The following is a 17,686-nucleotide window of genomic DNA, read 5'->3' on the forward strand; positions in this document are numbered from 1 at the left end:
AATCAAAATCAGTGTGTGCAGAAGACAGATTGGACTTGTATTCGGTAAAAAAAAAATGTAATTCTTTGTGGAGTTCAAATACATAATTAGCACAAAACATTTCCCCAATAAAGCCATCATACCTCAGTATGTAGCAATAAGTTATCATGGAGGCCCCCCATTTGCTGGCATAGTATTTTAAAGTAACAAGATTTTTGACGCCTAGAATTTATGAACTTCACAATTTTAGCACACTGATCAAGGAGATCTTTAAGCTCATCAGGGAGGTTCTTAGCCACCAGAGCCTCTCGGTAAAGTACACAATGAGTGAACTTACACTCACTTGAAACCTTTTTAACATGGTCTACAAGCCCCGTGACGTGACCACGCATAGCCTTAGCAACATCCATACACACTGACAAGCAGTTTTATCAATCGAGCTAGCTTTCAGAGAAAAAAGGATTTAAATAACTTGATTGGACGATTTTGGGGAAAAAGGTGCTTGGGAGGGGGCCTAGTTGTCCTCCGTTTTTTCGTCACCTAAAAATGGCACTAGAACTTTTAATTTCCGTTCCAATGAGCTCTTTTCTGGTATTCTAAGTCCACTGGATCGATACAATCACCCGTGGGAAAAAACAAATAAACCCACATCTGCTATCTTTCTCCTGGAAAAAGATACAAAATTCCACATTTTAGAGATAGGAGCTTGAAACCTTTGCAGTAGGGTTCTCTGATACATTGAATTTGATGGCGTGATTTTCATTAGGATTCCTTTAAAAGGTGCGATTCTCCTTTGTTTTTAAAATCACGCAAATTTTCTCAGGCTCGTAACCTTTGATGGATAGAAGTAAACTCAATGAAATTTGTATATGAGATCAGCATAAAAAGTCAATTTTTTTAATTTATCTCGTGGTACAAACTTCCATTTTTTTTAGAGTTTTGGTTACTATTCGGCCAGGTCGCTCCTTACTTACAGCCCGTTACCACGAATGACTCCATGCTTGATGTTTGATGACTCCAGTTGTGGTAAATTTAGTAATTTTATGGCAAAGTGCTAAAACTCAAGAGCCCTGGAAAATTCGCTGTATTTTCAAAAAGGGGAAAACATCCACGCCAAGGCAAACAATCTCGATGAAGATTACCCCGTTAAGTTACGTATATCAAAGAACCCACAGCAAGAGATTCAAGGCTCTATATAAAATTCGAAGTTTTAATATTTTCTTATTCATTTAATTATAAACTTTTCATACATAATTTATATATATATATATATATATATATATATATATATATATATATATATATATATATATATATATATATATATATATATATGTATATATATGTATGTATATATATATGTATATATATATATATATATATATATATATATATATATATATATATATATATATATATATATATATATATATATATATATATATATATATATATATATATATATATATATATATATATAGTATATATATATATATATATATATATATATATATATATATATATAAATATATATATATATATATGTATATATATATATGTACATATATATATATATATATACATATATATATATATATATATATATATATATATATATATATATATATATATATATATATATATATATATATATATATATATATATATATATATATATATATATATATATATATATATATATGTATATATATATATATATATATATGTACATATATATATATATATATATATATATATATATATATATATATATATATATATATATATATATATATATATATATATATATATATTTATATATATATATATATATATATATATATATATATATATATATATATATATATACATATATATATATATATATATATATATATATATATATATATATATATATATATATATATATATATATATATATATATATATATATATATATATATATATATATATATATATATATACTAACTGTTGGGGTTAACTGATATGTTTTTAACTACGTAAAACTTGCGAATTTACAACATTCTTCGCTGTCCCATTGTCTGTGCATATAAATAGATTGTCAGGTTTACCGACTCTTGAACATGCAACATATAATTGTCCATGGGAAAAACAATCCGTATTCAGATCTATACCTCATGATTCTAATGATTGCCCTTGAGCTTTGTTGATGGTGATTGCTAATCGAACATTCCCTGTGTCGCCGTCGTCATTTATATACCCCCATGTGCTCCCCGGCGTCCCCGTTGCAGTTGTGTCCCTGTGTCCCGGTCGTCATTTATATTCCCTGTGTCCCGGTCGACATTTGTGTCCCGGTGTCCCAGTCTGTTATTTCTCTTTGAGTGTCCCGGTCGTCATTTATATTCCCTGTGTCCCGGTCGTCATTTGTGTCCCGGTGTCCCGGTCTGTATATACTTTCGTTTTTGAATTGGTATATGATGAAATAAATTTTTGGGTTTTTCCCCTTTTTTCTTTTTAGTTTTTTTTTGGTTTTTACCTTTTTTTTTAGTTTTTTTACTTTTTTTTCTTTTTTCTTTTTAGTTTTTTTTTTGTGCAGCAGCTTCCTTTTTTGAAGCTTTTTTTTTGAGCAGCTTTTTTTTGAGCAGATTCCTCGGCTGCTGCCATTGTAGGTTCGCGCCAACCCAACACCTAGTTTGTGGGGGGGGCTTCGCGCCCCCCAAGCCCCTCCCGCACGCATAATTCGTTACGCACCATATTAGTTACTTGCCATTGTAGTTGTGTCCCTGTGTCCCACCTATGAATATATATATATATATATATATATATATATATATATATATATATATATATATATATATATATATATATATATATATATATATATATATATATATATATATATATATGTTTTTAACTACGTAAAACTTGCGAATATACAACATTCTTCGCTGTCCCATTGTCTGTGCATATAAATAGATTGTCAGGTTTACCGACTCTTGAACATGCAACATATAAGTGTCCATGGGAAAAACAATCCGTATTCAGATCTATACCTCATGATTCTAATGATTGCCCTTGAGCTTTGTTGATTGTGATTGCTAATCGAACATTCCCTGTGTCGCCGTCGTCATTTATATGTCCCCCTGTGCCCCCCGGAGTCCCCGTTATAGTTGTGTCCCTGTGTCCCGGTCGTCATTTATATTCCCTGTGTTCCGGTCGTCATTTGTGTCCCGGTGTCCCAGTCTGTAATTTCTCTTTGAGTGTCCCGGTCGTCATTTATATTCCCTGTGTCCCGGTGTCCCGGTCGTCATTTGTGTCCCGATGTCCCGGTCTGTATATACGTTCGTTTTTGAATTGGTCTTTTTTTAGTTTTTAGTTATTTACCTTTTTTTTGTTTTTTTAGTTATACCTCATGATTCTAATGATTGCCCTTGAGCTTTGTTGATGGTGATTGCTAATTGAACATTCCCTGTGTCCCCGTCGTTTATATATTCCCCTGTGCCCCCCCGGCGTCTCCATTGTAGTTGTGTCCCTGTGTCACGGTCGTCATTTATATTCCCTGTGTCCCGGTCGTCATTTGTGTCCCGGTGTCCCGGTCTGTATGTACATTCGTTTTTGAATTGGTATACGATGAAATAAATTATTGTGTTTTTCCCCTTTTTTTCTTTTTAGTTTTTTTTTTGTTTTTTACCTTTTTTTCGTGTTTTTTAGTTTTTTTCTTTTTTCTTTTTAGTTTTTTTTGTGCAGCAGCTTCCTTTTTGGAAGCTTTTTTTTGGCAGCTTTTTTTTTAGCAGTTTCCTCGGCTGTTGCCATTGTAGGTTCTTCAGTCATTTTACAATTAAACATTTTTCCGTCCACGATCTTCTTACAATTAAAAATTTGTCTTTGAACGATTTTCTTAAATACCTTTAATGACGTCATCGTCATAACAATGACGACAACTAACTTCATGACGACATGACATGATGACATGACGTCACTCGACAGACACCTAGACAAACAACTTATTTATATATATATATATATATATATATATTATATATATATATATATATATATATATATATATATATATATATATATATATATATATATATATATATATATATATACCGTGAATTTTCTAAATCTGGTTATTGTCGATCGACATTCACCAGTGAATATTAGAACTTAACTTTTCTCCACTTGGCTTTAATTATCTTTGCGATTCAGCTTTTTCAGTCTTATGCAAGCTGTGATGGTAAAAGTAAAATTTAGGTTAGGTTAAATTATTTTTAGTTTTGGTTACATTAGGTTAGGTTAAATTTGGTTCTAAATATCAGAAATGAGTTAAAAACCTAAAGTAACCTAACATAACCTGACCAAACCTCATCTAAACAAACCTAATCTATTCTCATTTAAACTGTGATTATCAAACCTTGCATGAAATTGAAAAAGTTGACTGGCAACGCTGGCTAAATCCTAGGCTCTACAGACCACCTTGAACATCAAAATCAATTTTTATAGAATCGTAGTTTTGATAATGAGTATTTTTCAAGGAAAATACTTTTTGTAATATCCTGACATTCCATTTACTTCCAAATATTGTTTTTACCATATTCTTCCTTGTTGCTTCAGGCTCGTGCTATCAGTTAGTAAAATTTAGTCTACTACTATGCGTAATGTTAGTTCTTTTATTCACGAATAATATCGACTTGAAACTTCTGGTATAAAAAATATAAATAATAAGAAATTCCATATATATTCTTTTCTAGCCTAAGCTCTCCAGCATGCTTAGTTAAAAAAAAAAAAAAAAAAAAAAAAAAAAAAAAAAAAAAAAAAAAAAAAACTCATATTACGTTACAAGCTAAAATGTATAGTCTTTACAATGCATATTTTTTTGTCTTGTATTGCAGTGAATATTGCTGATACAGGAAATAAAACTGATAAATTGTGAACCCTAGACTGAAAACAAACCTGGTGTTGGAATTGGACTCAACCTTGGGGAAGCCTCGGGAGTTGGCTGCAAGACAGCTAGCTTTTTAGCTTCAGCCATTGCTTTTTTCAAGTTTTGGCAGCTTTTAAATGAATCTGTACTTGTTGAACGTCCAATCTGTGACCTACAAAGATATGCATGATCATTTGAAGGAAAGGGCTCTACAGACAGGAATAAAATTTTTGTTGACTGTGTAGAAGTCAATCTCGGCAACACAGTTGGAATACTGCTAGATGAAATATCTAGCAATATTAACGTTGCTAGATATTTAGGTAGATATTGTGCATAGTCTTTACGCTCACAAGTAACGGAAACGCTTCAAAATATTTTTAATTTAACTGGATTATTTGCTGATTTTAATACTTGATTCGAACTATTAATGGAAATCGTAATAGCAAAGGCAATTTGCATTAGGTTTCTAAACATAAACCATTTCACCAAATCTTTTTGGTATGTAATGTAAATTTGTTTATGTAAGCAAATTCTTTTCTTTTCCTTGCTTTAGCTTCCTTCGTAATCAGCTTGTGAAATACGGAGTTCTTCCTTTTTGAGGCTATCCTTCTGAAACCAAAAAGTCTAAGTGCTATTTTAACAGGACCTGCATACGAATCTTGATCGACTTTGATTGACAAAGTTGATGAAGCTGATTTTGATTACACCAAAAATTGATAATTTCCTGGTAAAGCCCGCCAGAGCTTTAATTTCTTCAATTAAAGCAAAAATCTAGTTAAAGTTCTGGCACAAACAAATTCATGCTCCAAAAAGCATATAAAGTAAAATTGTGTATTTAACAAAATTGTTAGTTTATGGAACGAAAAAGGAGTAGTGTATAGGAGATCGCAAAGAGTGAGAGACAAACACAAAGAAGAAAAATATGTTGTAGCGTTAAAAAAAAGCTGAAATTGTATTAAAACAGGAACAAAACAAGCAATTGGTTAAATTGCTTGTCATTAAAAGTGAAGCAAAAGCAATAAAACCCTGATAAATTTAAAACGACAAGACATTTTATTCAAGTCCGTATCCAAATACATACATGTATACATATATATTATATATTATATATATAAATATATTATATATTATATATATATATATATATATATATATATATATATATATATATATATATATATGTATATATATATATATATATATATATATATATATATATATATATATATATATATATATATATATATATATATATATATATAACAGCATTTCACTGTAAAATCATGGCCGCATTATTCTTTGATAAATTACAGACGGTATGTTTTTCATGAACTTCTTGTAATTTCTTCACCACGGTTTCCTCAGGTTTCTTAGCAATTAGCAATATTTTCTAAGATTTTTTTTCAGGTAGTAGGTTTTGTCTCTGGTAAAAATTTTTTGCAATAGCGTTAATAATGAAATTCTAGTTATCTAGATTTTAATCCTAATTATAGTTCTGATTCTAGTAGCAATTCTAATAGCAGTTATAATAATACGACAATTCGTGGTGGCTGTTTAACCGCTCGTGTATTGAAACTATTTTCCACATATTGTAGCTAATGGACTATCTTCTATATATTCAAGCTATAAAATTATGAATAAAACAAGGATCCACGTATTTCACTGATAAACAAATCTTAATAGAGTATTTATGTTAAAGTTGTGCTTTAAATTGTTTCATCAGTGAACACTGGATAGTTACACAGTACTCCAATATCTCTACTCCAATAAGTTCTACTTCAAAATTATTTAAATCATTTTCTAGCTAAAATACTAAGTATTCATATAGAAAATATTGCCACGCTATATAAGAACCCCAAGGATAAAATTTTTGGATGCTAACAAGACACCAGCGTTTGGTGACCAAAACTTTATTCGTAGCTGCTTGTTGAGTATTTGAACTTGGAAAATACAAGTTTCAAAAGCATACTCCGAATTTTACGATTCCTTTCTTGAATTGAATAAAAAAAAGTTTTATCAATTGAAATTACAGAAAAAAGGTAAAACTTAAGCAAAATGAAAATGTTGCGAATATGAGGGGTACCCTTCCTCAGCCCTTGCTCATTATACAAAAGTCTTAAAGTTATTTCGAGATACTTCCTCCTATTCAACGGGCCTTGTGTTTGAGCTGTCTCTCTTAAAGAGTCGTGACAAAAATTTAAGTCTAATGTAAAGAGCGAGGGTTTAGGAAGAGGCAGAGCCTCCTACATATATATATATATATATATATATATATATATATATATATATATATATATATATATATATATATATATATATATATATAAGTTGTATGTTTATGTTTTTGTCCATGTTTGTGTGTTTGTCCACATATAACGTCATTATAAGTATGTTTGTGTGTTTGTCCGCATATGACGTCATCATAAGCATATAAGGCTTTGCATATGACGTCAAAGGCTTTGTATATGACGTCATTATAAGTATATAAGAGAGTGATTCAAAGAGAAATTTTAGTATAAATCTTACAATGACAGAAGAAACAGCCGAGGAAGCTGCTCAAAGAGTTAATTCAAAGAGAAATTTTAGTATAAATCCAACAATGGCAGAAGAAGCAGCCGAGGAAGCTTCTCAAAGAGTTAATACCAAAAGGCTTGCGGCTAATAGAGAAAGTAAGAAAAGAAAGCGTGCCGAGGAATCACAAGAACAGCGTGAAAACAGGCTTGCGTCTCAAAGAGAAATTACCAAGAAAAAATGTGTCGAGGAATCACAAGAACAATGTGAAAACAGGCTAGCGGCTAAAAGAGAAATTAACCCAAAAAAATCGTGCCGAGGAATCACAACAACAACCTGAAAACAGGCTTGCGGCTCAAAGAGAAATTACCAGAAGAAAGCTTGCCGAGGAAGCTGCTCAAAGAGTTAATTCAAAGAGAAATTTTAGTATAGATCCTACAATGGCAGAAGAAACAGCTGAGGAAGCTGCTCAAACAGTTAATGCCAAAAGGCTTGCGGCTAATAGAGAAATTAAGAAAAGAAAGCGTGCCGATGAATCACAAGAACAGCGTGAAAACAGGCTTGCGTCTCAAAGAGAAATTACCAAAAGAAATCGTGCCGAGGAATCACAAGAACAAGCGGCTAATAGAGAAAATTAGAAAAGAAAGGCGGCCGAGGAATCACAAGAACAGCCTGAAAACAGGCTTGCGTCTCAAAGAGAAATTACCAAAAAAATCGTGCCGAGGAATCACAAGAACAACGTGAAAACAGGCTAGCGGCTCAAAGAGATAATGCCAAAGGAAAGCATGCCGAGGAATCACAAAACCAACCTGAAAATTATTGCCTGGCATTCAGGTACAGCCCATTCGATGATTATAGCTTGAGTAGATGTGTTCAAATCGGGACTATGTCTAAAATTTGTCCCTATTGCAAGGCCTTGAAATTTAATGGTGAAAAAATGGGAATATGTTATGCCTACTTTAAAGTAAAAGGACAAATTTATCATAGAGCAGGGTCCCTTCTACCATTCTCAGGTGAGAATCATAAATTTTTACAACTTTACTTTATCAGTGATAGCAATTCTGAATTGAATGCACGTTGCGAAATTTCTCCCGACGTTGAAAGGACTATCGTTTCCCAATTGCAACATATTTTCCACGAAAATAATGATTTAGTGCGCCTGTTCTAAACAGCAATCGATTTGATGCCTACTGATACGCATAAAATTGTTATTTCTGCTGACAAAACACCTACTGGCCAACATGTGCGTAGATACAATGCTCCAACTATCGACGAAGTGGCAATCGTTATGGTTGGTGATCAGTTTTTACCTCGAGGTATTATTCTTCATAAGCCAAACGCTCAGTTGGTAAGAATTGCTGAAACTCATCGATGCTACGATGGCCCTACAATATCTTATCATTTTTTGAGATGGAGCCGACGGCTATTACTTTAATAATAAATTTATAGATCCATCCACTAACAAACAAACGGATAAGAAATGCAGCGCAATGAATTATTATTCCTATAGACTAATGATTCGTCACAATGAAAATAATTGTATTTTAAAATGCCGTCACTTGTTCCACCAATACATCGTTGATATGTATGCAAAGATTGAATCAGAATGTTTGCTATTTATCCGTCTGAATCAGACCAAGCTCAGCTCCGAAAAATACATTCATTTGCGAGATGCAGTTATAAATGACGGTAATACCACTAACGTTGGAAGATTAACGATTTTACCTTCGTCATATGCTGCTAGTCCCCGTCATATGCATGAATATGCTTAAGATGCTATTGCCTATGTTTGCCTATATGGTCTTCCAGATTTATTTATTGCATTTACATGTAATCAATCTTAGAACGAGATATAGCAGTTTTTACTTCAAGGACAATCGGCGGTTCATAGACATGACATTACGGCCCGTGTCTTCCGGCAAAATTTGAAATCCCTGATAAACTACATAGTAAAACTTAAAGTGTTTGGGTCAGTGCGATGCTGGATGTACTCAGTAGAATGGCAAAAACGAGGATTGCCACACGCACATATACTGATCTGGCTACATGATATAATTACTTCTAATGAAGTTGACGATGTGATTTCCGCTGAAATTCCTGATAAAAATGTCGATAAGGGCTTATATGATATTGTGGTAAAAAATATGATACATGGACCTTGCGGTGCACTGAATGAAAAATCACCATGCATGGCCAAAGGAAATATAGAAGAAGATTAACTGAAGATGACGGTAAAACAACAATAATAAAGAAGTATAACGGTACCACCATCGAAGTAGATAATCAGTGGGTTGTTCCATATTCACCTTTATTGTCAAAAACATTTGCACACATAAAAGTTGAATACCGTAACTCCGTAAAGGCAATCAAATACATATGTAAATACGTCACCAAAGGCAGCGATATGGCAGTTTTTGGCCTGCAATCCAAAATCAGTGATATCGATGAAATCGAACAATATCAGGCTGGAAGATACATAAGCAGTAATGAAGCTGTTTGGCGAATTCTTTCATTTCCGATACATGAACGAAGTCCAGCTGTTGTTCACTTAGTGGTACATTTACAGAATGGTCAACGTGTTTATTTTTCAGAATCCAACGTGCAACAAAGAGCCCTGAATCCACCAGGTACAACGTTAACTGCTTTCTATTGGTTAGGTCAAAATGATTCTTTTGCAAAAAAACTACTGTACACTGAAGTGCCTTCGTGTTACACGTAGAATGCTAAAAAATAAATCATTTGAATGTCGAAAACAGGCTAAGTCAGTCGACGGCCAACCTACCATCTTCAAAGATACCACGATAGGAAGACTCTACACCATTCACCCGAATCAACATAAATTCTTCTTTCTCCGCCTGCTTTTGGTGAATTACCCGGTCCGACGTCCTTTGAGTATTTGAGAACTGTAAACGGTACTATACATGACACTTACCCTAGCACATGCCAAGCTCTGAAATTATTGGAGAATGACCGACAGTGGGATAACTGCATCAATGACGCGTGCGAAACGTCAAATCCAAGTCAAATTCGTGCATCGTTTGGAATCATCCTAACAACCTGCTCTCCTTCAGCTCCTACAGAGTTATGGGAAAAATATAAATCGAAAATGGCCAAGGATATACTTCATCGAAAACGGTTGGAGATGTCAGATATGACTTTTGATTTTACATCAGAAATTTATAACTACACTTTAGGTATTACTGAAGATTTGTGCTTATGTATGGCAAACAAACCTCTTGGGAATGCCTTCACCTAATCGTAACGCTGCTGTTTCGACACGTGTAGAATTGGATCATGAACAAAGCTACAACACGAGTGATCTAGTTTCGTATGTACAAAATAATATTTCTAAGTTAACGTCTGAGCAAAAGGACATTTATGATAAGATAATGCATTGTGTCGATAATAACGTTAGAGAAATATTATTTTTGGAGGTGCCAGGAGTTACTGGTAAAATGTTTGTGGTAAAATTGAGTCTGGCATCAATTCGATCAAAAAATGACATAGCGTTGGCAATTGCGTCATCCGGAATAGCCGCAACGTTGCTGTCTGGTGGAAAAACTGCTCATTCCGCTTTGAAATTGCCTCTGAATTTTCATTCTACAGAAACTCCCACGTGCAATATATCCAAATCATCTGGGATAGGTAAAGTATTGCAGCAATGCAAACTTATAATTTGGGACACTGAAAAATTCTAATTTATCGGCACACGTAAAGAGATTAAGATTAACTACAAATATGCGTGTCCGATTGCAAAACGATGACTCTGGTCAAACATTTTCAGATCAATTGCTGGCAATTGGAAACGGAAAGCTCCCAATAGACTCAATTTCAGGACGTATACAACTGCCTGCTGAATTCTGTAATTTAGTGACGTCCAAAAATGAATTGGTTGAAAAGGTGTTTCCGAATATTCTAACCAATTATAAAAATCATAAATGGCTAAGTGAACGAGCGATTCTGGCAGCCCAGAATAAAGAAGTCCCCGAAATCAACAATATTAGATTAGTTCTAGAACCAAATGATGCGGTTAATTATCCATCTGAATTTTTAAATTCCCTGGATCTTCCAGGGTTTCCAACACACGTGGTACAACTAAAAATAGGCGTACCAATAATAATGTTACGAAATATCAACCCACCAAAGCTTTGCAATGGCACGCGACTTGCCGTAAAATAAAACAATGGAAAACGTAATAGAGGCAACAATCTTGACAGGGCCTTTTGAGGGTGAGGCTGTTCTTATTCTCGCATTCCCATGATTCCAACGGATCTGCTTTTTCAATTTAAAAGATTGCAGTTCCCAATTCGATTAGCATTTGCAATCACCATCAACAAAGCTCAAGGGCAATCATTCGAAAAATGCGGTATAGATACAGATTGTTTTTCCCATGGACAATTGTATGTTGCATGTTCGAGGGTCGGTAAACCTGACAATCTATTTATATGCACAGACAATGGGACAGCGAAGAATGTTGTATATTCACAAGTTTAACGTAGTTAAATTGTATTGTATATGTATATCTATCTATTTATCTCTCTTTATAAAAATAAGTTGTATGTATGCATGTTCGTTTGTTTGTAAAAAGAGCTTTTGCATATGACGTTATTACAAGTATATAAGACTTTGTATATGCACAGACAATCGGACAGCGAAGAATGTTGTTTATTCGCAAGTTTTACGTAGTTAAAAACATATATATATATATATATATATATATATATATATATATATATATATATATATATATATATATATATATATATATATATATATATATATATATATATATATATATATATATATATATATATATATATATATATATATATATATATATATCTATATTCACAGGTGGGACACAGGGACACAACTACAGCGGTGCTTAAGGACTTACGCGCGAGGGGGAGGGGGGGGGGGCAAAGCACCCCCACCAACTAGGTGTTGGTGTGGCGCTTCGCGCCACACCAACAGCTAGTACAGAATAATTTTTGTTAATTGTAGTTTATATTTTGCTCCTTACTTTCAGTTATAAAACTTGTTTTTTTTTAAATTTAATTTTTGACATTTTTCAAATCATGCCAGGAACTTGAATTAAAATCAAATTGCCATCGAGACAATGGCCAATTGAAGACAAAGCCAAGATAAGTAGTCTGAGTGAGAGGCAAAGCTGGCATAAGCCTTTTTCAAGATTATATAAGAAATGATGTCATTTTGACTTTTTGATGGATAGTCTATCATCCATCCATCCATTTTATGATAGAAATTGGAAAAATAGACATAGAACTAACGGGTGATCGATGTTTTTGGTTTGAATCATGACGGACAATATCGACTGGACTTGAATGCAAAAAAGGGGGGGGGGCTGAATTTGCTTATGCTCACAGGCAACCGAGTAACCTAAGTAAAATTTCTTGTGTAAAATTCTCCCAGAAATTTTTATCCCCCCAAAAAATCGTTTACATGGAAAATATCCCCAGAAAATCACCTCCTGATAAATAAACAAAGACGGTTACCCCTTGGAAAAATGAATAAAACACGCAACCGTGATCTTCCTTCTGGGGAAAAAAACATAGTTACACATTTTTATAGATAGGAGCTTGGAACCTCCAAAGCTGGGTTATATAATATGCTGAGTCTGATGGTGTGATTTTTGTTAAGATCATATAACGCTTTGGGAGAGTTTTGCCTATTTTCCCAAACTTAGGCAAGGCTTCTCAGGCCCGTAGCTTTTTATTCGGAACACTAAACTTAAATGAATTTAAAATCTAATGAATTTTTGGCCGTTTTTCAGGTTCAATTACTATTGGATCGATTCGTTCCTTATTTAAAGCTCGTCATCCCGAACTGTTTGATACATCGAAAACTATGATGAATAAGATATATGTTGCATAAATAGAAAAAGAAATGCAAATGAATTGCTCCAATTTAAATCTGACAAGTGTCTTGTATCTTGGAACACATTAGCGACATGCCGAAAAATCCCTAGTTTGCAAAAATCTAAAAATTCAGGGCACAAAATGATTAGCCCAATCTGGCTCCAGAGGGAGTGCAAAAAGGCGTAAAAAACGATAAGAAGTGGTATAAGAACTGGCTATATTCTACGGTTTTGTTCGTAGAAAAAAAATGATTTTAAATAGTTATCAAGAAGAAGAGCTTACAGCATTTTTATGTTTTTTCCTGATCCAACTTGATTTGAACCACCTTCTTCTTTATTCAGGCGAACTGCCATTATAGCGAGCTTTTTAAATTTTTCTGCAGGGTCGTTAAGATCAGTTTCGGTTGTTGGTGTCATAATGTCGTCAGCCTCTTCTCCAGCAACGCTAACTACATGGAAATCTCTCAAAAGCCTTCGTTCCCAGACTCTCATCTTTCGACCAACAGCAGCTAAATTTGGAAAAAATCACTGTAAAAAGTTTGAAACGGGTTCAATTAAAGAAAGCACTGAGCAGTGTTGGTACTTTTTTTCTTATGGCTTGACTTATTTCTGCGTGAAAAATATCTCTATTTGAACTTCGTGGATAGAATTCAATGACCACGTGTCATTTCAAGTTCATATCCATAGTTTTTCAATGAAGTAGCTTCTATATAGCTTCCAAGAAATAGTTCCATGTTAAATCTTTCTAGCTTATATTCTTTTAAAAAAAATTAACTTTGTTTTTAGCTTGTTCTTCAACAGACAAACTGCAAAAATAAATTTTTAATGACACTATAGACAATTAACAGTTATTCTTGCTAATGAGCAAGAAGTTTGTTCCCAGAAATTCTTTTCTTTCTAAAATTTCAGCAGTTTTATAATTTCAGCTTGTTCATAATGTTTTTGAATAATGTTTTTGAATAATAATAGGAGATGACAATAAAACCGAAAATGATAATGAGTACTGATTAGTCACTTTACAATTTTTTTTATTTCACAAATCATTCTGAAAACACCGGCTTGACTCCTTAAAAAATATCAGGATTGGACTTGAAACCCCAAGACTCATTGAAGAGCATTAAAAGACTCAAGAAGAAATATAAAAGAAAATAACTTAAACACCTTAAGAAAATCTTGTTTTGTAATCGAAAATTGATGACACAAAAATGATGAAAATTTTAATTTAGATAAACCATAAAATGGCACGTCAATACCTCGAAGTGGTGACTTGTTCGAAGTACGAGGCTTTCATAAGGTCTAGGATGGATGATAGACATGGTCATCCAAAACTGAAAAGAATCATTCTTATACAATTCCGAAAAATGCCAGCATTTCCTCTTACAGAGACTACCAGTCTGGGGTTTACTCTAATCAACCATGGGTTTCAAGTTTTTTTTATCACTTCCACGAAGTCGATAATTCAAAAGTCAACGGTATATCAAAGATAATTTAAAGAAAATTTTATTTTGTAATCGAAAATTGGAGGATATAAAACTTATGACATTTTAACTGGATAAACTACAAAGTGGCACATCTGTACCTCGAAGTGGTGACTTCAGAGAAACAGTTTCGCGTCATTTTGATGCGGTTGATATTTATCCAAATATTGACATTGCCTTAAGAATGGTTCTCAGTGTGCCTGCCACAAACAGCACTGGAGAAAGATCCTTCTCCGCTTTTTGTTGGGTGAAGAACTATATCAGATTTTCAATCAACCACGACAGATTGACATCATTGTCCCTGCTCACTATCACAGGAAAGCCTATTCAAAAGATGCCATACGATGATATCATAGACACCTTCGCGCAAAAAAAAGGCGGAAGGCATTGGTTTTGAAGATAAAAAGTCCTATTTACATAATAATTTATAATTCGTACATTTACTTATATATTACCAGCTATGAAGGAATTAAACTTATTTCCTATACCTTGTTGATTTATTTAATTTACTTAATGCCCCCAACGTACAATCATTTGATTCTTAATTTAAAATCATAAGTAACATTATTTTGTGATATAATAAAAATTATCATCATGAAGATAATTTTCTTGACAACTAATCCTCCATCCTATGGTATAAATACTGAGCGTCAAAAACACTTGGGTCTAGAGGCCTCAACGCTTTAAATCCGGCCCTAGCTACGAGCCTGAGAGAAATTTCTGGATTTTGGAAAAGTGGGCAATCATTCCCTAAAAGTCAAAAAATCTTAATGGAAATGATACCATCAGATTCAGCGTATCAGATAACCCTTTTGTAGAGGCTTCAAGCTCCTATCTGCGCAAATGTGTTAATTTGTTGTTGTTTTTTCCAGAAGAAAGATCAAGGATGTGTGTTTATTTGTTTTTTTGTTTTTTTTGCCCAGTGGTGATCGTATTAACCCCATAGTCGTAGCACATCAGAAGAGTGCTTATTCTGACAGAACTTCTAAATGACCAAAAAGACTGGAGGGCAACTTGGCCCCTACCACCTTTTTTTGCCAAAATCGTCTGATCAGAATTTTGAGATAGCCATTTTGTTCAACATAGCTCAACGACCTAATAACTATAACTTGGGAGATAACATGACCCCACACAGCCCCTGGGGAAATTTATAATTTGTTTAAATTCGCCCGGTTTTTACGTATAGTATTTGCTATTGGGATGTACGCATAAATTTTTCCGCTTGGGGGGGTTGGTGATTTTTCTGCTAAGGGATTTTCTATGGGTAATATTTTTTGGGGGGAAACTTATCAACGATTTTTTTTGCACTGGGAGAATCTGCCAGAATTTTGTAACAATTTTTTTTATTTGGCCCACTTTCTCTTTGCCGACTAAATTTCACGTGAGGAGATGTTGAGGGTAATTGTCTGGGGTAAATTTTTACCGGGATTGAATTGTCCAGACGATCTTTCCATGGGATGGTGAATTTTTCCGTGAAGGTGAATCAAGATTTCTTGGCAGCATTTGAAAGTGATCACAGTAAAAAACAAAATAAAAACAAAAAAGTTTTTTTAACTGAAAGCAAGAACAAACATTAAAACTTAAAACAAACAGAAATTATTCCATATATGAGAAGGGTCACCGATTTTTCAACGCCAAAGTCTGAACTTTGGTCTAATTCCCTAAGAGCGACTCTTGAAACACAAGGTTCATTTATTTAGAACAATATGATGCTTTAAAAAAGTACTGAAAACTGTAGCGTGAAGAGTTTAATGCTGAGGAGGGGCGACCCAATCATATACGTAATAATTTCTGTTTTTTTAAGTTTAAAGGCTGCACTTCACTTTCACCTGGAAATTATTTTTTATTCAATTCAACAAAGGAAGATAGTAAGTGAAGACTTTAACATGTCTAGTGAAAAGTGTGACCCACGTGGTAGTATGTCCTCGAACTTTGAAATGATTTACAAACGACTTTTCAAACGGTGAAACATAGTTGATCTTCCTATTGGCTCGAAATGCATAATATTCCCTAAGTTTTAGTTTACCCATCAATGGCTACCAACCTGAGAAAATATGCCTATTTTTCGATGAAAGGAGACCCCTACCCCTACCCCAAAAAAAGTTGTCTTGATTATCTTAATTGTCTTGAGTTGTCTTGATTGAACCACAACATTAGGTTCAGAGAGCCCCTAATGTAATGGAAAAAGTTCCTATATACAAAAACATGGAATTTTGGAATAATCTGTTTTTATTTTATTTTTATTTTTCCCAGGGGTGATGATATTAAAGAAATGGTCCCAGAAGGTTGGCAGAAGCTAATTTGAACAGATTTTTAAGGTTATAATACTCTTTTTAATTGGCCAAAAAGATTGAGATACAGAAAAGTTGCGTTTTTATCATTTTTTGGCACAAACACTGAATCTCACCAAAGAGGGCCAATTCGATATCCGATTAGAGTTTCAATATTGCTAATCGACTTAGAACTACCAAAAAACTATGTATTGAGCTTCCCTGTAACAGAGGAACACGATGGTTGGTTCGTTCCTGAAAAGTCAGGTAGTATAAACAAGATAAACTGTCAATATAGATATTTGTCTAAATGCTCCATTTAATTAAGTTGATTCACTTAATTTTTCATAAAATTATGTTCAGTTATGTAGAACTCCGCATCAGATATTATAAAGAAAGGGTAGTAAGTCCCTTTAGTAGTTTTGTAGAAAAGTGGAGGGGGATAGCAGATGTCTTAAGTAGTTCGTTTTAATGCCCAAGCCTCTTAAGTCTCATTGAACCTTCAGACAAATATAGAATGAGATTCAAGAAAGGGACAGGAGAGTAGAAATTAAAATTTAATCCCCTTGGTTCCTAAGAATAATTTTAGTATATGCCTTGATTATAGGTTTTGGCGGTGATAGCACCCATTACATTGCTAGAATGTTTCATATGCAGCATA

General features: G+C 33.4%; 1 protein-coding gene across 1 annotated transcript in view; it reads right to left on the reverse strand.

Moving 5' to 3' along the window:
• The window catches only part of LOC136025209 (transient-receptor-potential-like protein), a 92,153-nt gene that overhangs the window by 8,689 nt on the left and 65,778 nt on the right, over nt 1-17,686 (reverse strand). The window contains exons 15-16 of the mRNA XM_065701016.1: nt 13,561-13,786; nt 4,918-5,060 (exon numbers count right to left, since the gene is read on the reverse strand). Of these exons, the coding sequence (XP_065557088.1) occupies nt 4,918-5,060; nt 13,561-13,786 (369 nt within the window). The remainder of the gene's footprint in view (nt 1-4,917; nt 5,061-13,560; nt 13,787-17,686) is intronic.

Source organism: Artemia franciscana, chromosome 3 (assembly GCF_032884065.1).
Source record: "Artemia franciscana chromosome 3, ASM3288406v1, whole genome shotgun sequence".
Lineage (NCBI taxonomy): Eukaryota > Metazoa > Arthropoda > Branchiopoda > Anostraca > Artemiidae > Artemia > Artemia franciscana.